Source organism: Triticum urartu, chromosome 2A (genome assembly GCF_056163025.1).
Source record: "Triticum urartu cultivar PI428250 chromosome 2A, HENAU_Tu73, whole genome shotgun sequence".
Lineage (NCBI taxonomy): Eukaryota > Viridiplantae > Streptophyta > Magnoliopsida > Poales > Poaceae > Triticum > Triticum urartu.
In genome coordinates, this window is record NC_141874.1 from 364,750,184 (window position 1) to 364,774,261 (window position 24,078).

Below are 24,078 nucleotides of genomic sequence, written 5' to 3' on the forward strand. Positions count from 1 at the left end.
TTAGATGAAGTAGTACGGTATAGCAATTCAGTTCCGGATTACCTACATGAATAAATACATGGTCTAGTTCACAGTGAAAAACTCGTAAAATTGCGGAATACATTGTACTTTTTTCAGGGGCTGCAGCAAGGACACGCAAAAAACGGTGAAGTACACACCTGTAGACAAAATGCAGTTCTCTTTGATAGACGATGCAGTGCAGAATGATAACCAATGCAGTTCTGTTAACATGTAGGATACATATAAACGTGACAAATGCCCATTCGCACAGAAAGTGGTGGTTAAAAAATTTACTGATAAAAAATAAAATAAAACCACGTTCACATACAACCACCCAATCCGAGCGGTTCCATCGCCACAAACCCACGATCACAGACACAACACCAACCCACGATCTGCACAACCGCATCGTCAGCGAGATTGTGCAGTTCATCCGATGCGGCCATCCCACCCCGCGCCCTCCCCTTAAATTCAGACCCCTGCCAAAGGCCTTCTCATCCACAACAACACAAGTATCCATTGCGCTGACACCAAATCGCTCCATCACATCGATCTCCATAGAAAACACCAAGCCCTACTACCGGCGATGGCGTTCACCGACGAGTACAATGGTGTGGAGGCCCACGGCAACACCAAGTTGCACGTCATCCACACCAACGACAAGAAGCAGATGGCGATCTCCCTCATGCAGTACGAGCGCCACCTCAGCCTCCAGCGCCACAAGATCGTCGGCATTGATCTCGAGTACAACAACGATCCTAAAGCGACGCAGAAACCCGCCCTCTGCCAACTCTCCGTCGGCAAGACTGATACATCCATTTTGCATCATGCTTTTATATCGATATTTATTGCATTATGGGTTATTATTACACATTATGTCACAATACTTATGCCTATTCTCTCTTATTTTACAAGGTTTGCATGAAGAGGGGGAATGCCGGCAGCTGGAATTCTGGGCTGGAAAAGGAGCAAATATTAGAGACCTATTCTGCACATCTCCAAAAGTCTTGAAACTTCACAGGAGTACGTTTCAGAATATATAAAAAATATTGGGCGAAAGAAGTACCACAGGGGGGCCACTCACCGTCCACGAGGGTGGGGGCGCGCCCCCCTACCTCGTGGGCCCCCTGGTGGCCCTCTGATGCCCATCTTCTGTTATATGAGGTCTTTCGTCCGAGAAAAAATCATAAGCTAGCTCACGGGACGAAACTCCGCCGCCACAAGGCGGAACCAATCTAGGGCTCCAGCAGAGCTATTCTGCTGGGGAAACCTCCCTCCGGGAGGGGGAAATCATCACCATCGTCATCACCAACGATCCTCTCATTGGGGGGGGGGGGGGTCAATCTCCATCAACATCTTCACCAGCACCATCTCATCTCAAACCCTAGTTCATCTCTTGTATCCAATCTTTGTATCCAAACCTCTGATTGGTACCTGTGGGTCGCTAGTAGTGTTGATTACTCCTTGTAGTTGATGCTAGTTGGTTTACTTGGTGGAAGATCATATGTTCAGATCCATTATGCATATTAATACCCCTCTGATTATGAACATGAATATGCTTTGTGAGTAGTTACGTTTGTTCCTGAGGACATGGGAGAAGCCTTGCTATTAGTAGTCATGTGAATTTGGTATTCGTTCGATACTTTGATGAGATGTATGTTATCATCCCTCTAGTGGTGTCATGTGAACGTCGACTACATGACACTTCACCATTTTTTGGGCCTAGAGGGAGGCATTGGGAAGTAATAATTAGATGATGGGTTGCTAGAGTGACAGAAGCTTAAACCCTAGTCTATGCGTTGCTTCGTTAGGGGTTGATTTGGATCCATATGTTTCATGCTATGGTTAGGTTTACCTTAATACTTCTGTTGTAGTTGCAGATGCTTGCAATAGGGGTTAATCATAAGTGGGATGCTTGTCCAAGTAAGGGCAGTACCCAAGCACCGGTCCACCCACATATCAAATTATCAAAGTACCGAACGCGAATCATATGAACATGATGAAAACTAGCTTGACGATAATTCCCATGTGTCCTCGGGAGCGCTTTCCTTCATATAAGAGTTTGTCCAGGCTTGTCCTTTGCTACAAAAGGGATTGGTCCATCTTGATGCACCTTATTTACTTTTATTACTTGCTACTCGTTACAAATTACCTTATCACAAAACTATCTGTCACCGATAATTTCAGTGCTTGCAGAGAATACCTTACTGAAAACTACTTATCATTTCCTTCTGCTCATCGTTGGGTTCGACACTCTTACTTATCGAAAAGGCTAAGATAGATCCCCTACACTTGTGGGTCATCAAGACTCTTATCTGGCGCCGTTGCTAGGGAGTGAAGCACCTTTGGTAGGTGGAATTTGGTAAGGAAAAAATTATATAGTGTGTTGAAATTTACTGTCACTTGTTACTATGGAACATAATCCTTTGAGGGGCTTGTTCGAGGTATCTTCACCCCAACCAGTAGAGCAAAGAGTTGCTCCTCAACCTACTGAAAATGTTTACTTTGAAATTCCTTCGGGTATGATAGAGAAACTGCTAGCTAATCCTTTTGCAGGAGATGGAACATTGCATCCCGATTTACACTTAATCTATGTGGATGAGGTTTGTGGAATATTTAATCTTGCAGGTATGCCCGAGGATGTCATCAAGAAGAAGGTTTTCCCTTTATCTTTGAAGGGATATGCATTGACATGGTATAGGCTAATGATATGGGATCATGGGACTATAAGCGATTGAAATTGCAATTTCACCAGAAGTTTTATCCTATGCATCTTGTTCATCGTGATCGTAATTATATATATAATTTTTGGCCTCATGAAGGATAAAGCATCGCTCAAGCATGGGGGAGGCTTATGTCAATGTTATATTAATGCCCCAATCATGAGCTCTCAGGAGAAATGATTATTCAAAAAATTTATGATCGGCTTTCTCTCAGTAATCGCTCCATGCTCGATACCTCTTGTAATGGATATTTTATGATGAAGACTATTGAATTCAAATGGGATTTATTGGAGAGAAATAAACACAACTCTGAAGATTGGGACCTCGACGAATGTAAGGAGTCGGGTAACACCTAATTTTGATTGTGTTAAATCTTTTATGGATACCGATGATTTTCGTGAATTTAGCACTAAATATGGACTTAACTCTGAGATAGTAGCTTCCTTTCGTGAATCCTTCGCTACGCATGTTGATTTCCCTAAGGAGAAGTGGTTTAAATATAATCCTCCCATTGAAGTAAAAGTAGTTGCACCTACTAAAGTTGAAGAAAAGACTATCAGTTATAATGATCCTGTTGTTCCGGTTGAGAAACAACCTTTCCCTGTTAGAATAAAGGAGCATGCTAAAGTTCCAATTGTAGTCAACAAAAGTAATATTAGGACACACAAACCCCCTGAGCAAGTTAAAGTTGAACCTAATATTGCTATGGTTAAAGATCTCTTGGCCGATAATATTGATGGGCATGTTATTTACTTCTGTGATGAGACTGCTAGAATTGCTAGACCTGATACTAAAAATAAACATAGACCTGTTGTAGGCATGCCTGTTATTTATGTTAAAATAGGAGATCATTGCTATCATGGCTTATGTGATATGTGTGCTAGTGCAAGTGCAATACCTCATTACTTATACAAAGAAATTATGCATGATATTGCACCTGCTGAGATAGAAGATATCGATGTTACCATTAAGCTTGCCAATATAGATACTATTTCACCAATTGGGATTGTTAGTGATGTTGAAGTCTTGTGTGGGAAGGTTAAATATCCTGCTGATTTTCTTGTTCTTGGTTCCCCACAAGATAGCTTTTGTCGCATTATATTTGGTAGACCCTTCTTGAACATTGTTAATGCTAAGATAGACTGCAATAAGGATATTATTTCTGTTGGTTTAGGGGATATGTCTCATGAGTTTAATTTTGCTAAGTTTCGTAGACAACCCCGTGATGAGGAATTGCCTAGTAAATTTGAAATTATTACTCTTGCTTCTATTGATGTGCCTCCTACTGATCCTTTAGAACAATATTTGCTAGACCATGAAAATGATCTGTTCATGAATGAAAGAAGGGAAATATATGAGGAATTCTTTAAACAGGGACCTATTCTGAAACACAACTTGCCTGTTGAAATCATAGGGGATCCTCCTCCACCCAAGGGTGATCCCGTGTTTGAGCTTAAACCATTGCCTGATACTCTTAAATATGCTTATCTTGATGAAAAAAAGATATATCCTGTTATTATTAGTGCTAACCTTTCAGAGCATGAGGAAGATAGATTATTGAAGACTCTGAAGAAGCACCGTGCTGCTATTGGATATACTCTTGATGATCTTAAGGGCATTAGTCCCACCCTATGTCAACACAAGATAAATTTGGAGAAAGATGCCAAACCAGTTATTGATCACCAACGACGGCTAAATCCTAAGATGAAAGAAGTGGTAAGAAAGGAAATATTAAAGCTCCTTGAGGCAGGTATAATTTATCCCGTTGCTGATAGTCAGTGGGTAAGTCATGTCCATTGTGTCCCTAAGAAGGGAGGTATTACTGTCATTTCTAATGATACAGATGAATTGATTCCGCAAAGAATTATTACATGCTATAGGATGGTAATTGATTTTCGCAAATTAAATAAAGCTACTAAAAAGATCACTACCCTTTGCCTTTCATTGATCAAATGCTAGAAAGATTATCCAAATATACACATTTTTGCTTTCTAGATGGTTACTCTGGCTTCTCTCAAATACCTGTGTCGGCTGATGATCAAGAAAATACCACTTTTACTTGCCCTTTCAGTACTTTTGCTTATAGACGTATGCCTTTTGGTTTATGTAATGCACCTGCTACCTTTCAAAGATGCATGGTGGCTATATTCTCTGACTTTTGTGAAAAGATTTTTGAGGTTTTCATGGACGATTTCTCCGTTTATGGATCCTCTTTTGATGATTTCTTGAGCAACCTTGATCGAGTTTTGCAGATATGTGAAGAAACTAATCTTGTCTTGAACTGGGAGAAGTGCCACTTTATGGTTAATGAAGGTATTGTCTTGGGGCATAAAATTTCTGAAAGATGTATTGAAGTTGATAAAGCTAAAGTTGATGCTATTGAAAAGATGGCGTGTCCCAAGGACATCAAAGGTATAAGAAGTTTCCTTGGTCATGCCGGTTTTTATAGGAGGTTCATTAAGCACTTCTCAAAAATTTCTCGGCCTCTGACCAACCTACTACAAAAAGATATTCCTTTCGTCTTTGATGAGATTGTGTAGAAGCATTTGAAATACTTAAGAAAGCTTTGATTTCTACACCTATTGTTCAGCCACCTGATTGCAATTTACCCTTTGAAATCATATGTGATGCTAGTGATTATGCTGTAGGTGCTGTTCTAGGGCAAAGAGTTGATAATAAATTAAACATTATTCAATATGCTGGTAAAACTCTAGACAGTGCTCAAAGAAATTATCCTACCACTGAAAAGGAATTTTTAGCAGTTGTTTTTGCTTGTGATAAGTTCAAACCTTATACTGTTGATTCTAAAGTAACTATTCACACTGATCACGCTGCTATTAAATATCTTATGGAAAAGAAAGATGCTAAACCTAGCCTTATTAGAAAGTTCTCTTGCTACAAGAATTTGATTTGCATATTATTGATAGAAAGGGAGCTGAGAACCCCGTTGCAGACAACTTGTCTAGGTTAGAGAATGTTCTTGATGACCCACTACGTATTGATGATAGCTTTCTTGATGAACAATTAGCTATTATAAATGCCTCTCGTACTGCTCCATGGTATGCTGATTATGCAAATTACATTGTTGCTAAATTTATACCACCTAGTTTCACATACCAGCAAAAGAAAAAGTTCTTCTATGATTTAAGACATTACTTCTGGGATGACCCACATCTTTATAACGAAGGAGTAGATGGTGTGTGACGCCCGGATATTTAGACTACAGTAATTCCCTGCTAATGATGCCAATCACCTCGGTTACTGTTGATAAACCCGCGTTAGTTTGAAACTGGTTCAGATTCAAGTTCGAAATGAAGCAAACAATAAAAAATTTGAAATGTCAAAGCTAAAATGTTCTACATGTGACAAATAAATCATATGTAATATTGGTGGATAAACCACTCCTTTATAAAATGCTAAATGCTTGGAGATAGTGATAAAAACAATTGATTAAATGCCTTTTTACAATTAATAAGATATTAAACCACTTTATTTAGTTGCCAAAAATAAATGGGGCGGTAGCATATTTATTAATACTAATTTAGGTGCTAGTTGTAGTTTTTATAGAACTAGATTAAAAAAGGAAGAAACTAAGCTAAACCAAAGCAGAAAAAAACAATACAAAATTAAAGAAGAAGAAAAGGCCCCCCGGGCCAACCGACCCAACGGGCCAGCCTAGTCGGCCACTCCCTCAGCCGGCCGGCCCATCCCTCCTATATCTAACCCCCACTCCACTGAACCTAGGCCCGATTCCCACTCCCCCACCACACGATCCCCACTCCCCTCAATCTCTCCCACGCCTCTCTCCCCTTCCCCATCTGGATCGGGGAAGAGGAGCCAGATCCCGCGCCGCCCCGCGCCCCTGACGCTGGCGCCCATCCCCGGCGCCACCCCGACGCCCACCTCGTCGCTCGCTGGACTGCCCAGCCCCGCCTCTCCATCGCCGGCCGACCCCGGACCTCACCGCCGTCCGCCCCGTCCTCCTCCCCGTCGGTGCCATCGTGCCTTGCCGCCCAACTCCCCTGCAACGGGGGTGAGAACCCCATTCCCCCTGCTTCCCTTTCCCCATAGTCCCGCACGTCCACCATCGCGCTCGGCCATCGCCAACCCCGCAGCCCGCGCGCCTCGCTCCCTACGGCCTCGCCAGCGGTCGCTTCCGCCGCGCTCAGCGCGCCGGCTGCCCCTGTCCCCTGCCCCATCCGCCGTTTCACGCCTCCCCTGCCGATGCTCGGCTGTGCTCAGGGCTGCTGCTATGCCTGGTCGTCGCGCGTCGCTGCGCCCCTGTGCACTACGCCGGCGCCGCCGCGTCCCTTCCCCGCTCGGGCCAAGCGCCGCTCCCCCTACCACAACGTCGTTGCCCCGCCATGCGTGAGCGCGCACACGGGCCCTTGCGCCGGCTAGCCGCGCTGGATCCCCCCCGGGGCTCCGTTATCCGGGTGCCCGCTAACCCGCCATGTTGCCTCCACTATGACACAGACAGCCAGGGCCCACGCCCCAGAAAAATTAGAACGAAAAATAAATAAAAATATCAATTAATTGGATAATTAATTCACTTAATTAATCCTATTTAATTAATCTAAATAAACATTAGTTAACCTAATTAGCTAATTAAACTAATTAATAGGTTAATTGGGATATTGTGACAATGACCTGTGGGTCCCACACGCACTATTCACACCATGGACCAGTCAACAGTTGACTTGGTCAACTGGGTCCCCTGGCCCCACAGGTCATAGGCTGTGGCTGGCCTCTGTTGTGTACACCTAGCTTTTTACTACTTAAATTGAATTAAATAAACCCTAAAAATGATTTAAATCTTTTAAAATTAATATAAAATAAACCGTAGCTCGGATGGAAAAACTTTTACATGAAAGTTGCTCAGAACGACGATATGAATCCCGATACGCAGCCCATTCGTCCGCCACGCATCCCTAGCATAGCAAACACGCAACTTTCCCCCTCTGGTTCATCTGTCCGAAAACGCGAAACACCGGGGATATTTTCCCGGATGTTTCCCCCCTTCACCAGTACCACCTCATATCGCGTTAGGGCACCCCTAGCACCGCTACTTGTCATGTCATGCATCGCTATGCATCTGTTTGCTTAACATTTATTGTTTCTTCCCCCCTCTTCTCTCGCTAGACATCGAGACCGATGTCGCTGCTACCCAGTACGACTACGGTGTTGACGACCCCTCTCTCTGGCCAGAGCAACCAGGCAAGCCCCCCCCCTTGAAAACCAGATATCACCTACTCTTCTCTATACTGCTTGCATTAGAGTAGTGTAGCATGTTACTACTTTCCGTTAATCATATCCTGATGCATAGCCTGTCATTGTTGCTACAACTGTTGATACCTTACCTGCAATCCTACATGCTTAGTATAGGTTTCTAGCACTTCATCAGTGGCCCTACATTCTAGTCCGTCTGCCATGCTATACTATCGGGTCGTGATCACTCGGGAGGTGATCACGGGTATATACATACATATATACATGTTATACAGGTGGTGACTAAAGTCGGGTCGGCTCATTGAGTACCCGCAAGTGGTTCTGATGTGGGGGCTGAAAGGACAGGTGGATCCATCCAGGTAGTGATGGGCCTGAGTTCCTGATGGCCCCCAACTATTACTTTGAGGCGGAGCGGCAGGGCAGGTTGAAACCACCTAGGAGAGAGCTGGGCCTGGCCCTTGTCAGCGTTCGCAGTTACTTCAAATAACACGCTTAATGAGATCTAGGTATTGGATCTGAGTCTGGCTACTGGCCTATACGCACTAACCAACTACGCGGGAACAATTGTGGGCACTCGACATCATGGTATCAGCCGAAGCCTTCGTGACGTCAGCGACTGAGCAGCGCGTGCCGAGTTGGACTGGAACGCCTACTCTTGTGTAAGGGAGGCTAGGTCTGCTCACCGGCCGCGTATGCAACGTGCAGGTGTGCAATGGGCGATGGGCCCAAACCCCCGCGTCATAGGATTTAGACCGGCGTGCTGACCTCTCTGTTATGCCTAGGTAGGGCTGCGATGTGTTGATCTTCCGAGGCCGGGCATGACCCAGGAAAGTGTGTCCGGGCAAAGAGGATCGAGCGTGTTGGGAAATGTGGTGCACCCCTGTAGGGAAGTTAATCTATTCGAATAGCCATGATCTTCGGTAACAGGACGACTTGGAGTTGTACCTTGACCTTATGACAATATAACGGATACTTAATAAAGCACACCCTTCCAAGTGCCAGATACAACCCGGTGATCGCTCTCTAACAGGGCGACAAGGAGAGGATTGCCGGGTAGGATTATGCTATGCGATGCTACTTGGTGAACTTACCATCTACTCTCTTCCACATGCTGCAAGACGGAGGTGGCCAGAAGCGTAGTCTTCGATAGGACTAGCTATCCCCTCTTATTCTGGGATTCTGCAGTTCAGTCCACATATACTACCCTTATTCCATTTGATACCAATGCATCCATATGTAGTGTAGCTCCTTGCTTGCGAGTACTTTGGATGAGTACTCACGGTTGCTTTGCTCCCCCTTTTCCCCTTTCTATACTCGATTGCTGCGACCAGGCAATGGAGCCCAGGAGCCAGACGCCACTGTCGATGACGACTGCTACTACTCGGGAGGTGCATACTACTATGTGCAGCCCGCTGACGACGACCGGGAGTAGTTTAGGAGGATCCCAGGCAGGAGGCCTACGCCTCTTTCGATCTGTATCCCAGTTTGTGCTAGCCTTCTTAAGGCAAACTTGTTTACTTATGTCTGTACTCAGATATTGTTGCTTCCGCTGAGTCGTCTACGATCGAGCTCTTATATTCGAGCCCTCGAGGCCCCTGGCTTGTAATATGATGCTTATATGACTTATTTTATTTGTAGAGTTGTGTTGTGATATCTTCCCGTGAGTCCCTGATCTTGATTGTACACGTTTGCGTGTATGATTAGTGTACAATTGAAGTGGGGGCGTCACAAGTTGGTATCAGAGCCGACTGCCTGTAGGAATCCCCCTTCCACACTCCTTGGCCGAAGTCGAGTCTAGACATTGCAAAACTTTTACTAACATGGTTGTGTGCCTTACAGGCCCACGTCGCCATTTGGGTGGTATTAGCATCTTTTACTCCACGATCTATACTCTGGGACTCTGATCTCTCTTCTATTCAGGTTAAAATGAATTTTGCTAAATCTAACATTAGGATCTCGTTATCACTTTCACCCGGAGAGCCCTTTATTACTGATGATCGTATGCTACACGTGAAGACCCTGAAGATACTCTTCGCTGTTAACCCGAGAACTTTTGTTCATCGCGTTTGCAATTCCCCTTCCACCGCCAACCCTTATGGATAACTACATGCAGTTGTCATTCTTACATTCATCCCCAGTTGGTCTTGTTATTACAAGATACCCCGAAATACTCGTCGTTGTTTCGATAATCCTTTGAGCTTACCGCCTTGCTGTTCTTTGTCACCTTAATACCCCTACCGATAATTCTCGCACTTATCTAGTATCTGCCCATCCCAGTTGTTTATGTGTTTCACTAAGGTCTTCAAAATAATATTCGATCTTCCGAAATTCCCTAGAAACTTATTGCCCTTGAAATTCTTGCTTGCTTGCATTATGGTTAATCCCATAAGTATACTAATCTTATTGGCAGCCTTTGTCACTATCATTTTGAGACCATTGATTCGATATGTTGCGAATGCTCGCAATCCTCAATCAGGTCCTAGAATTCATCCTTCTGACTTAGATGTCATTTTAAACATGAGCTGGATCTCGACCAGTCAGATTGCCATCGATTATACCCCTAAGCCTACGCAACTTATCCATCCTTAATCAGAGTGTTTGCTTCTGATCCCTTGATCGGAAATCATAATTCTTTTACATTTGAGCTTTGAATTAGTCAGTTGTTTCTATAGTCTGATCTCCTTGCATTGTTTCTTCCTCTGGTTGAGTACCGATGCTCACATCAGATCTCTTGAGGACCACTGGATCCTTCGTTGGATTTTATCCGATATTGTCCTTCATATTGAATCACTTTGGAAGTTCTTTCTCCATTGGTAAATCCTATCCTCTGATTGACCAACCATGCTCTGCTTTCGAGCTTGTGTTATTTACTCCTGAAGTTTGTGGTATATGTTCCTAAGAGACCTTGATGGGTTGGACTATGCCTTTTCTAATCTGTGTGAACCCAGAAACTACTACGGGTCATACTCTATTGTTGTTATGTCAGATAAAATTTCAACACTACAACTTCTTTGAAATTGAGAAGTGAATGAAAGGTTATGCATTGGAGAAGTGGGAGTCGACCTTGAACTTTGTGTTCATGCCCATGGACACGATGTAGATCTTATCATTAAAGCTTCTCTTAAATTAATTATTCCTTTGGTATAAGTTCATCTTATATCTGGGATCTGGCCTTTTGCAATCGTGGTCCCGACCATGTTCTCCTTTAAATACCATTTCTCGTGCAAGTTTAAGCACTTGTCTTCTGCAGAGCAATACCCAGTCCAACCTCTACTTTGATCTATCGTCGAGTATTACCCCCTGGTATCTCGATATTATCACGGAACTGCATAACTTCTTATGAGTTCTTCATCAAGCACTACATTCTCACTGATTCCAATTTTTTTTTCACGGGCTCTGAGTTATTAAACACTCAAAGACATTGATAACTGAATCGAGTTCGCACCGTGATTAAACAACTCTTGGTAACCTTCATTAGTTACGAATTTGAACTCGATCACGTAAGTCCTAGCCTGCTCGGCTATATCATTATCGTGCAATTTTAACTATGATACCTGGTCCTTAACCCCAGAGCACAACTTTCGATGATGAGCTAGGCTTAAGCCGATCTTCCTCGTCATACCATTTCGCCTTGAACAACAAGCTTGATTTCAAGTTTGTGTCGTACCTGTGGTTCCAATAACCTCCTGCTTTATCATTCCTTACACTTGATGTCATCGCTGATCGATTACATCCTCATGAAATCTCTCGACAAAATTTGTCGTGATCATCATCAACATTTGACTCCTTTTAGGATATCGATCGAATTCATGATGATATTTACCATCCTCGTCCCTTGGTAATTTGAGTTGCCACCGACAACATCCTTACTCCCTTTCATCATAAACTTGTTCATGTTATGGATGCAATTTTCTTTCCAGTTTGTATTATGTTCTACCTTGAAGTAGTACTGTCTTTTATGTCAAGGATGTTGTGAGGATTGCTCCACCTCTTAAGAATTCTTGGTGTAGTGATACTTCTCATCATCACTATTCTTTCTTGGTCCCCGTGTTGATTCCAACAAGTGAACGGTGTTGTTTGGATTCTTTCCTTCTAGCAACCCTATTGCTTTGAAGTTAATGGTCGACATTTCATTCTTAGACCATTGGTTATCAAATCACCATTATAGCATCGGCCATCCTACCTAAGCCCATATTTCGGGTGCACCTTTCAACCAATGTTTAATTGGGTATGTTTTCCTCGAGCATATCTCTTATATCAATTGATCTAAATGTTATCTATTTGTTCACATGATTATGGAGATCCATCTTTTTGGATACCTCGTTGAATTATCACTGAGTCCATCAGCCACCTCCTCATCCTCTTCTTGATTTAATGATGAACTCTTGTTTCAGAACTCGCTTGCATAGTTCATTTCCTGAGAATCTTACAATATCATATCGTTTAATTTGCATTGCTCCTTTTCTTCTTAGACTTCCTAAGTCTGAGGTATCCTAACACCAATCAGATCAGAATCTCGGTCAGATATGATGGTTGGAACATATTGCCAAGAGTTATAGCATTGGTCTTTGACCCGATAAGGTGAAGTCATGCCTAGCATACCTGGCCAGAGGACCTAATGTTATAGTTTTCCTTTTTAACAAGGTTATCTATTCTTCCATGAGAAATGGTAAGACTTATTCTACAAGTTGTTCCTGATGAATCCTTCGTGTATCCAAAGTCTGACCTTTGCTGGAAGACCATGTCAATGCTATCTCGAAGCATGTCTGTGGTACTCCGATTTTCAACAAGAACACTTATCCCAATGCTAATTGTTTCTTGCTCAATTATCCAAACACCGTTGTATGGGTAATATCATGAAATTTCTCTCACCTTACCTAATGAGTTTTCTACATTATATACGGTCATGGATATCATGCTCTCCTTATCCTCGGGAAGGATATACCCTTGAAATATATGTTTAAGCACATTTTCCTTTCCATTCTTCTGTTTAATCTGATAATCACATTTTCCTTTCCATTGTTTTGTTTAACCTTGTTGAGGTTTATATGATCTAAGCAGTAATAAGTCACTGCTTTTGTAAGCACCTCGGTGTACAACTCTGTCAGTAAGAACCCGTTACTATTGATTGGTGACATTCCGGTATCCACCGATGGACGAGAACTTTCCCTAATGGTCCGCTTCGTTCAACGAGCAGGAGAATGGTTCTCTTCGTCCCTCGCCCTTGGTACCGATGTTGTGCCAACATAACTGATAGGCTATCCTCTGGCATGCCTTGTTATCATGACTGTGCAAGATATCACCGCCCTTTCTACTTTAACCTACATGGTGGGCCCATAACCCACGGTTCCACAGGATTGAAACCTGACTCTCCTGTACACCCTGTTGTCCAAGCTATTCCTCGCGCTTGACTTCGTATATGATTCATGGACCACCTGCCTAGTGATCTATTCTGGTATCAGACGAAATACTTACTCCCATTGCTCTACATCCCTTTCACGCTTCATTTCAGGCATCGAATGATTGCCTGCTCACTCTAAACTTCTCAGGGTACCTTCTTACTTTACTCTCGATATCTTCTTAAGCTTCAATTCGAGGGTTACTTCCGCCACCTTTCCTGATGTTATCTACCAGATAAGCAACATGGTAGCGGTTCGTTCTTTCGAAGTTACCCCTTGTACTTCATACGTAAGTTGGAGTTCCCGAGGAAAGGATGCTGACTTCATCATGGTGACCTGAAGCAGGGGAATGGAGACATCAACATGATGGATCGACCAACTAAGACCGAGAACACCCGCTAGAATTTCGTAACCAGAACCACCCCACCTTACGCCTCTTAAATCTCGGGACGAGATTTCTTGTAGTGGAGGAGAATTGTGACGCCCGGATAATTAGACTATAGTAATTCCCTGCTAATGATGCCACATCACCTCGGTTACTGTTGATAAACCCGCATTAGTTCGAAACCGGTTCGAATTCAAATTCGAAATGAAGCAAACAATAAAAGTTTTCAAATGTCAAAGCTAAAATGTTCTACATGTGACAAATAAATCATATGTAATATTGGTGGATAAACCACTCCTTTATAAAATGTTAAATGCCCGAAGATAATGATAAAAACAATTGATTAAATGCCTTTTACAATTAATAATATATTAAACCACTTTATTTAGTTTCCAAAAATTAATGGGGCGGTAGCATAATTATTAATACTAATTTAGGTGCTAGTTCTAGTTTTTATAGAAATAGATTAAAAAAGGAAGAAACTAAGCTAAACCAAAGCAGAAAAAAATACAAAATTAAAGAAAAAGAAAAGCCCCCCCGGGCCAACCGACCCAACGGGCCGGCCCAGTCGGCCACTCCCTCAGCCGGCCGGCCCATCCCTCCTATATCTAACCCCACTCCACTGAACCTAGGCCCGATTCCCACTCCCCCACCACAAGATCCCCTCAATCTCTCCCACGCCTCTCTCCCCTTCCCCATATAGATCGGGGAAGAGGAGCCAGAACCCGCGCCGCCCCGCGCCCCTGACACCGGCGCCCATCCCCGGCGCCACCCCGACGCCCACCTCGCCGCTCGCTGGACTGCCCCGCCCCGCCTCTCCATCGTCGGCCGACCCCGGACCTAACCGTCGTCCGCCTCGTCCTCCTTCCCGCCGGCGCCATCGCGCCTCGCCGCCCAACTCCCCTGCAACGGGGGTGAGAACCCCACCCCCCTGCTTCCCTTTCCCCGCAGTCCCGCACGTCCACCGTCGCGCTCGGCCATCGCAAACCCCGTAGCACGGGCGCCTCGCTCCCTACGGCCTCGCCCGCGGTCGCTGCCGCCGCGCTCAGCGCGCCGGCCGCCCCTGTCCCCTGCCCCGCCCGCCGTTTCGCGCCTCCCCTGCCGATGCTCGCCCGTGCTCAGGGCTGCTGCTGTGCCTGGTCGTCGCGCATCGCCGCGCCCCTGTGCACTCCGCCGGCGCCGCCGCGTCTCTTCCCCGCTAGGGCCACGCGCCGCTCCCCCTGCCACAGCGTCGCTGCCCCGCCATGCGTGAGCGCGCACACACGCCCTTGCGCCGGCTAGCCGCGCTGGATCCCCCCGGGGCTCCATTGCCCGGGCGCCCGCTAACCAGCCATGTTGCCTCAACTGTGACACAGACAGCCGGGGCCCACGCCCCAGAAAAAATAGAACGAAAAATAAATAAAAAATATTAATTAATTGGATAATTAATTAACTTAATTAATCCTATTTAATTAATCTAAATAAACATTAGTTAACCTAATTAGCTAATTAAACTAATTAATAGGTTAATTAGGATATTGTGACAATGACCTCTGGGTCCCACACGCACTATACACACCATTGACCAGTCAAAAGTTGACTCGGTCAACTGGGTCCCCTGGCCCCATAGATCATAGGCTGTGGCTGGCCTCTGTTGTGTACACCTAGCTTTTTACTACTTAAATTGAATTAAATAAATCCTAAAAATGATTTAAATCTTTTAAAATTAATATAAAATAAACCGTAGCTCGGTTGGAAAAACTTTGTAAATGAAAGTTGCTCAAAACGATGATACGAATCCGGATACGCAGCCCGTTCGTCCACCACGCATCCCTAGCATAGCAAACACGCGACTTTCCCCTCCGGTTCATTTGTCCGAAAACGCGAAACACCGGGGATATTTTCCCGGATGTTTCCCCCCTTCACCGGCACCACCTCATACCGCGTTAGGGCACCCCTAGCACCGCTACTTGTCATGTCATGCATCGCTATGCATCTGTTTGCTTAATATTTATTGTTTCTCCCCCCTCTTCTCTCGCTAGACACCGAGACCGACGCCGCTGCTACCCAGTACAACTACGGTGTTGACGACCCCTCTCTCTGGCCAGAGCAAACAGGCAAGCCCCCCCCTTGATCACCAGATATCGCCTACTCTTCCCTATACTACTTGCATTAGAGTAGTGTAGCATGTTACTACTTTCCGTTAATCCTATGCTGATGCATAGCCTGTCATTATTGCTACAACTGTTGATACCTTACATGCAATCCTACATGCTTAGTATAGGTTGCTAGTACTTCATCAGTGGCCCTACATTCTAGTCCGTCTGCCATGCTATACTATCGGGCCATGATCACTGGGGAGGTGATCACGGGTATATACATACATATATACATGCTATACAGGTGGTGACTAAAGTCGGGTCGGCTCGTTGAGTACCAGCAAGTGGTTCTGATGTGGGGGCTGAAAGGACATGTGGCTCCATCTAGGTAGTGGAGGGCCTGAGTTCCCGACGGCCCCCAACTCTTACTTTGAGGCGGAGCGGCAGGGCAGGTTGAGACCACCTAGGAGAGAGCTGGGCCTGGCCCTGGTCGGCATTCGCGGTTACTTCAAATAACACGCTTAACGAGATATGGGTATTTGATCTGAGTTTGGCTACTGGCCTATATGCACTAACCAACTACGCGGGAACAATTATGGGCCCTTGATGTCGTGGTATCAGCCGAAGCCTTCATGACGTCAGCGACTGAGCGGCGCGCGCCGGGTTGGACTAGAACACCTGCTCATGTATAAGGGAGGCTAGGTCTGCTCACCTACCGCGTACGCAACATGCAGGTGTGCAATGGGCAATGTGCCCAAACCCCTGCGCCATAGGATTTAGACCGGCGTGCTGACCTCTCTGTTGTGCCTAGGTAGGGCTGCGACGTGTTGATCTTCCGAGGCCGGGCATGACCCAGGAAAGTGTGTCCGGGCAAAGAGGATTGAGCGTGTTAGGAAATGTGGTGCACCCCTGCAGGGAAGTTAATCTATTCGAATAGCCGTGATCTTTGGTAACAGGATGACTTGGAGTTGTACCTTGACCTTATGACAACTAGAACCGGATACTTAATAAAACACACCCTTCCAAGTGCCAGATACAACCCGGTGATCGCTCTCTAACAGGACGATGAGGAGAGGATCGCCGGGGTAGGATTATGCTATGCGATGCTACTTGGTGAACTTACTATCTACTCTCTTCCACATGCTGCAAGATGGAGGTGGCCAGAAGCGTAGTCTTTGATAGGACTAGCTATCCCCCACTTATTCCGGGATTCTGCAGTTCAGTCCACATATACTACCCTTATTCCATTTGATACCAATGCATGCATATGTAGTGTAGCCCCTTGCTTGCGAGTACTTTGGATGAGTACTCACAGTTGCTTTGCTCCCCCTTTTCCCCCTTTCTATACTCGATTGCTGCGACCAGACGATGGAGCCCAGGAGCCAGACGCCACTATCGATGACCACTGCTACTACTCGGGAGGTGCTTACTACTACGTGCAGCCCACTGACGACGATTAGGAGTAGTTTAGGAGGATCCCAGGCAGGAGGCCTACGCCTCTTTCGATCTGTATCCCAGTTTGTGCTAGCCTTCTTAAGGCAAACTTGTTTACTTATGTCTTTACTCAGATATTGTTGCTTCCGCTGACTCGTCTATGATCGAGCTCTTGTATTCGAGCCCTCGAGGCCCCTGGCTTGTAATATGATGCTTGTATGACTTATTTTATTTGTAGAGTTGTGTTGTGATATCTTCCCGTGAGTCCCTGATCTTGATCATACACATTTGCGTGTATGATTAGTGTACGATTGAATCGGGGGCGTCACATGGTGTTATTAGACGTTGTGTACCGGAGCATGAACAGGAACAAATCTTACGCAAGCGTCACTCAGAAGCTTATGGAGGACACCATGCTGGAGACAGAACTGCACATAAGGTATTGCAATCCGGTTTTTATTGGCCTACTCTCTTCAAGGATGCCCGTAAGTTTGTCTTATCTTGTGATGAATGTCAAAGAATTGGTAATATTAGTAGACGTCAAGAAATGCCTATGAATTATTCACTCATTATTGAACCATTTGATGTTTGGGGCTTCGATTATATGGGACCGTTTCCTTCCTCTAATGGGTATACACATATTTTAGTTGCTGTTGATTATGTTACTAAGTGGGTAGAAGCTATTCCAACTAGTAGTGCTAATCATAACACCTCTATTAAGATGCTTAAAGAAGTTATTTTTCCGAGGTTTGGAGTCCCTTGATATTTAATGACTGATGGTGGTTCACATTTTATTCATGGTGCCTTTCGTAAAATGCTTGCTAAGTATGATGTTAATCATAGAATTGCATCTCCATATCACCCGTAGTCTAGTGGTCAAGTAGAATTGAGTAACAGAGAGCTCAAATTAATTTTGCAAAAGACTATTAATAGATCTAGAAAGAATTGGTCCAAGAAACTTGATGATGCATTATGGGCTTATTGAACTGCATATAAAAATCCTATGGGTATGTCTCCTTATAAAATGGTTTATGGTAAAGCTTGTCACTTACCTCTCGAACTAGAACATAAGGCATATTGGGCTATTAAAGAGCTCAACTATGACTTCAAACTTGTCGGTGAGAAGAGGTTATTTGACATTAGCTCACTTGATGGATGGAGAACCCAGGCCTATGAAAATGCCAAACTGTTTAAAGAAAAAGTTAAAATATGGCATGACAAAAGGATACAAAAGCGTGAGTTTAATATAGGTGATTATGTATTGCGACACAACTCCCGTTTGAGATTTTTTGCAGGCAAACTCCTCTCTAAATGAGAAGGTCCTTACATCATCGAGGAGGTCTATCGTTCCGGTGCCATAAAAATCAACAACTTCGAAGGCACAAATCCGAGGGTGGTGAATGGTCAAAGAATCAAACATTATATCTCAGGTAATCCTATAAATGTTGAAACTAATGTTATTGAAACCGTAACCCCGGAGGAATACATAAGGGACACTTTCCGGAACGTTTCAGACTCCGAAAAGGAATAAGTATGTGGTACGGTAAGTAAACCGACTCCAAAACAGTTCTAATGGCAATTTTTCTCCATTTTGGAATATTAAGAAAATAGGAAAATAAGAAGCAGACCGGAAAGGACACGTGGCTTCCACGAGGGTGGAGGGCGCGCCCTACCCCCTAGATGCGCCCCCTGCCTCGTGGGCACCTCATGTTCTCTTCGGACTCTGTTTTCTTGCACGATACTTCTTTTGGTCAGAAAAAAATCATTATATAATCTCCCGAAGGTTTTGACCACCGTATCACACAAAAATCTCATGTTCTTGTTTTGAGTTGTTTTCTGCCAGGGTTATCAAGGCCAAGCATCATGTCGTCTCCCTCCTCCTCCAACAATGAGGGCACCGATGCTTGGCTAATGAAGATAGAGCTGAAGAGAGAAGAACCCGAAGAGATCAAGATGGATGATGGGATCAAGAAGGCCATGGGGGATCAAGTTCCGGCAGAAGCAGAAGAAGACATCCTTCCACCTCACCACAATCTCTTTACCCTAATGGAGATTGAGGCTTTCAAGATGATTGAGTTAGCTCGTATGCAAAACAAGTATCTCACAAGTGAAAATATTTTGTTGAAGGAGCATATCATCGCACTCAAGGGCATTATCCGCAAATTGGAGGATCTCTTACGCTCGATGTGCGACTACCCATCATCACCAACACCTTCTTCACCAACAAAGAAGAACTGAGCATCGAGTATGGGCACTCCCCTTGGCAACTGCCAAGCTTGGGGGAGTGCCCCGGTATCGTATCACCATCACACCTTTTATCTTTACCGTTTTTCTTAGTTTGATCATTTGGATAATATCTTGATCTAGTAGAATAAGTTTTAGTATGATTTAGTTGTGAGTTCTGCTTTATGATCTTCCTATGTAATCGAGTCTGTGAGCTATATATAATAAAGATTAGTGTTGAGTCAAGGGCTTGATTATTTTTCTATGATCTTGAGGGAATAAAATAAAAGAGAAGAAATAAAAAGAAATAAAGAGGTCATATGGATCTTATGGAGAGTAATGACTTCACATATAAAGAGCATGATGAATAAAAGTTGTTGAGAGTTGACAAACATAGTTTTGGTCATTGTTGCAATTAATAGGAAGTAATAAAGAAAGAGAGGTTCACATATAAATATACTATCTTGGACATCTTTTATAATCGTGAGCACTCATTAAAGTATGATATGATAAAGAGTTGAAGTTGGACAAGGAAGACAACGTAATGGGTTATGGTTTCTTACATCTAAGATAAATTATATTGTCATGGATCATCCAACATGTTGAGCTTGCATTTCCCTCTCTTGCTAGCCAATTCTTTGCACCAAGTAGAAATACTAGTGCTTCCAAATATCCCTAAACCCAGTTTTGCCATGAGAGTCCACCATATCTACCTATGGATTGAGTAAGATCCTTCAAGTAAGTTGTCATCGGTGCACGCAATAAACATTGCTCTCTAAATATGTATGACTTATTAGTGTGGAGAAAATAAGCTTTATACGATCTTGTGATGTGGAAGAAATAAAAGCGATGGACTGCATAATAAAGGTCCACATCACAAGTGGCAATATAAAGTGACATTCTTTCACATTAAGATTTCGTGCATCCAACCATAAAAGCGCATGACAACCTATGCTTCCCTCTGCGAAGGGCCTATCTTTTATTCTTGTCTTATACTTCATGCAAAGAGTCATGGTGATATTCACCTCTCCTTTTACAATGTATCCTTTGGCAAGCACAATGTGTTGGAAAGATCCTGATATATATAGCTAATTGGATGTGAGTTTTTATGAACTATTATTGTTGACATTACCCTTGAGGTAAAACGTTGGGAGGCAAAACTATAAGCCCCTATCTTTCACTGTGTCCGATTCAAACTTCATACCCATAAATATTGCGTGAGTGTTAGCAATTGTGAAAGACTAAATGATAGTTGAGTATGTGGACTTGCTGAAAAGCTCTTATATTGACTCTTTCCTATGTTATGACAAATTGCAATTGCCTCAATGATTGAGATTAAAGTTTGTTGGTTCTCAATGAAGTTTATGATTCATACTTGAATTTGTGATTGAATTGTTACTTTAGCATAAGAGATCATATGACACCTCTATCTCTAAACATGTGGACATATTTTTTGATTTTGGCTTTCGCCTGAGGACAAGCGAGGTCTAAGCTTGGGGGAGTTGATACGTCCATTTTGCATCATGCTTTTATATCGATATTTATTGCATTATGGGTTATTATTACACATTATGTCACAATAATTATGCCTATTCTCTCTTATTTTACAAGGTTTGCATGAAGAGGGGGAATGCCGGCAGCTGGAATTCTAGGATGGAAAAGGAGCAAATATTAGAGACCTATTCTGCACATCTCCAAAAGTCCTGAAACTTCACGAGAGTACGTTTCAGAATATATAAAAAATATTGGGCGAAAGAAGTACCAGAGGGGGGCCACCCACCGTCCACGAGGGTGGGGGGCGCGCCCTACCCCCTGGGCGCGCCCCCTACCTCGTGGGCCCCCTGGTGGCCCTCTGATGCCCATCTTCTGCTATATGAGGTCTTTCGTCCGAGAAAAAATCATAAGCTAGCTCACGGGATGAAACTCCGCCGCCACGAGGCGGAACCTTGGCGGAACCAATCTAGGGCTCCGGCAAAGCTGTTCTGCCGGGGAAACTTCCCTCCGGGAGGGGGAAATCATCACCATCGTCATCACCAACGATCCTCTCGTCGGGAGGGGTCAATCTCCATCAACATCTTCACCAGCACCATCTCATCTCAAACCCTAGTTCATCTCTTGTATCCAATCTTTGTATCCAAACCTCTGATTGGTACCTGTGGGTCGCTAGTAGTGTTGATTACTCCTTGTAGTTGATGCTAGTTGGTTTACTTGGTGGAAGATCATATGTTCAGATCCATTATGCATATTAATACCCCTCTGATTATGAACATGAATATGCTTTGTGATTAGTTACGTTTGTTCCTGAGGACATGGGAGAAGCCTTGCTATTAGTAGTCATGTGAATTTGGTATTCGTTCGATACTTTGATGAGATGTATGTTATCATCCCTCTAGTGGTGTCATGTGAACGTCGACTACATGACACTTCACCATTTTTTGGGCCTAGAGGGAGGCATTGGGAAGTAATAATTAGATGATGGGTTGCTAGAGTGACAGAAGCTTAAACCCTAGTTTATGCATTGCTTCGTTAGGGGCTGATTTGGATCCATATGTTTCATGCTATGGCTAGGTTTACCTTAATACTTATATTGTAGTTGCAGATTCTTGCAATAGGGGTTAATCATAAGTGGGATGCTTGTCCAAGTAAGGGCAGTACCCAAGCACCGGTCCTCCCACATATCAAATTATCAAAGTACCAAACGCGAATCATATGAACGTGATGAAAACTAGCTTGATGATAATTCCCATGTGTCCTCGGGAGCGTTTTCCTTCATATAATAGTTTGTCCAGGCTTGTCCTTTGCTACAAAAGGGATTGGGCCATCTTGCTGCACCTTATTTACTTTTATTACTTGCTACTCATTACAAATTACCTTATCACAAAACTACCTGTTACCAATAATTTTCAGTGCTTGCAGAGAATACCTTACTGAAAATTGCTTATCATTTCCTTCTGCTCCTCGTTGGGTTCGACACTCTTACTTATTGAAAAGGCTACGATAGATCCCCTACACTTGTGGGTCATGAAAGACTCGGCCGGTGTTGCTCTTCCAACTAAGCGCCGTTGAAAGGTGCACCATCTTTGACAACTTCCTCGCCGACCCCAGGTACACCTTTGCAGGCTTCTCCATCGACGGCGACAAAACCAGGCTAGAGCGCGTCAATCTGGAGGTCGCCAACTTCGTCGATATCCAGAAGGAGTGGAGGGTGCCCGAGGCAACCAAGGAGTTGGACTCCCTTGGAGACGTCTCCGGCATGCTCATCGACGACTACTACAACAACATGAAGATCATCGACGATGAACACAGGCGCTGGGCCAACCTGCCTCTGTCCATGAGGCACATTGAGTACGCGGCAAAGGATGCCTATGCAGCGTATGAGATATGGAACCGCATCACCCTCACCTAGGATGGGCTTTGTCATGCAAAGCTGGAGAAGGAGGATCCCCCCAAGAAGCGCGCCAGGAGCAGCTAGGGATGGGGAGACTCTAACTGGTGAAGAAGCAGATGGTGTCGGCCAAGAGGCAACAATGCTAGCGTCGTTTTAGAATTATCATCAAATTTGCTTTATATTGTTTGCTTATGTATCGTTAGTTTGGTTGTGATCATTTGCTTTTGCTGAACTTACTTTGCTTGTCATGCAGAATCACTTGTAATGATGAACTTTGATTATGTTAGATTGCTTTTTGTTGAACTTAGTTTGTTGATGATGAACTTGTTGTACTGAATGCTTGTGATAATTTGTTTTTTGTTGTTTGCTTATGTATCATTAGATTCGAGCAGCGCACAAAACGGACGAAGATGCCGTGTGCAAATAGGACGCATGCAGTGCAAAATGTGTACGGATGTAGTACATACTCTGTCGAATGAAGTTTACACATACCCAACAAAGCAGTGCACGCCCCTACATTTGAAAAAAGAATACATAAGAGCAAAAACAAGAAAAAAATGTGAATTGTACATGTAGTGCGGAATGCATGCACATGCAGTACAGAACCCTGATCAATGCAGTGCACGAATGATTTACTAAGCAGTGCACGCCCCTACACTTGAAAAAAGAATACTTGAGCAAAAACAAGAAAAGAAATTGTGAGTTGTACATGTAGTGCGAAATGCGTGCACATGCAGTACAGAACCCTGATCAATGCGGTGCACGCCCCTACATTTGAAAAAATGTTTAAGAGAGAAAATACAAAGAAAAAATTGACCACCCCAAGTGCAGTTGGACCCAGCCAGTCTCATAGTAGGTCTGCGCCCATAGCAGTCGAGTCATTCTCAGCCACGATGCATGGGGCCGGGCACACATGGGCCCACAGGTCAGAGAGCATAGAGCAGCAAGCGCCGTGTATAAGCGCCCAAATAAGTAACCAGAGGAGTTCGATACAGCTGCCTCGCCAGCGCTTAGAAACAGGTCGAGCGCGCCCTCCATGGGCGAGGTGGGACTAAACATTAGGCCGCACACACAGCTCACCAGGAACCAGCCATGCTCACAGGCTGACTTGGGCCCAATGCGTCTTCACTCCTCGAACACAGGCCCAACATACAAAAGAGAGGCTACTGAAACTTAGAAAAAATTCCCACATACCACTCCACAAACACAGGCCCAACCA

General features: G+C 44.2%; 1 protein-coding gene and 1 long non-coding RNA gene across 2 annotated transcripts; both read left to right on the forward strand.

Annotated features, from left to right (window-relative positions):
- Positions 1-586: 586 nt before the first annotated feature.
- Positions 587-22,877, forward strand: LOC147985123 (uncharacterized). Its single transcript, XM_087539842.1, has 2 exons — positions 587-810; positions 22,505-22,877. The coding sequence occupies exons 1-2, from the start codon at positions 587-589 to the stop codon at positions 22,875-22,877; spliced, it is 597 nt and encodes a 198-aa protein (XP_087395968.1).
- Positions 6,484-9,605, forward strand: LOC147985124 (uncharacterized). Its single transcript, XR_015615097.1, has 2 exons — positions 6,484-6,756; positions 9,284-9,605. It is a non-coding gene; the product is annotated as an uncharacterized LOC147985124 (long non-coding RNA).
- Positions 22,878-24,078: the final 1,201 nt, after the last annotated feature.

Coding starts and splice junctions, on each gene's coding strand:
- LOC147985123 (XM_087539842.1), top strand. CDS start 587: ATGGCGTTCACCGACGAGTACAATGGTGTGGAGGCCCACGGCAACACC. Junction 811..22,504: donor CTCTCCGTCGGCAAGACTGA/TACATCCATTTT, acceptor ATGAAAGACTCG/GCCGGTGTTGCTCTTCCAAC.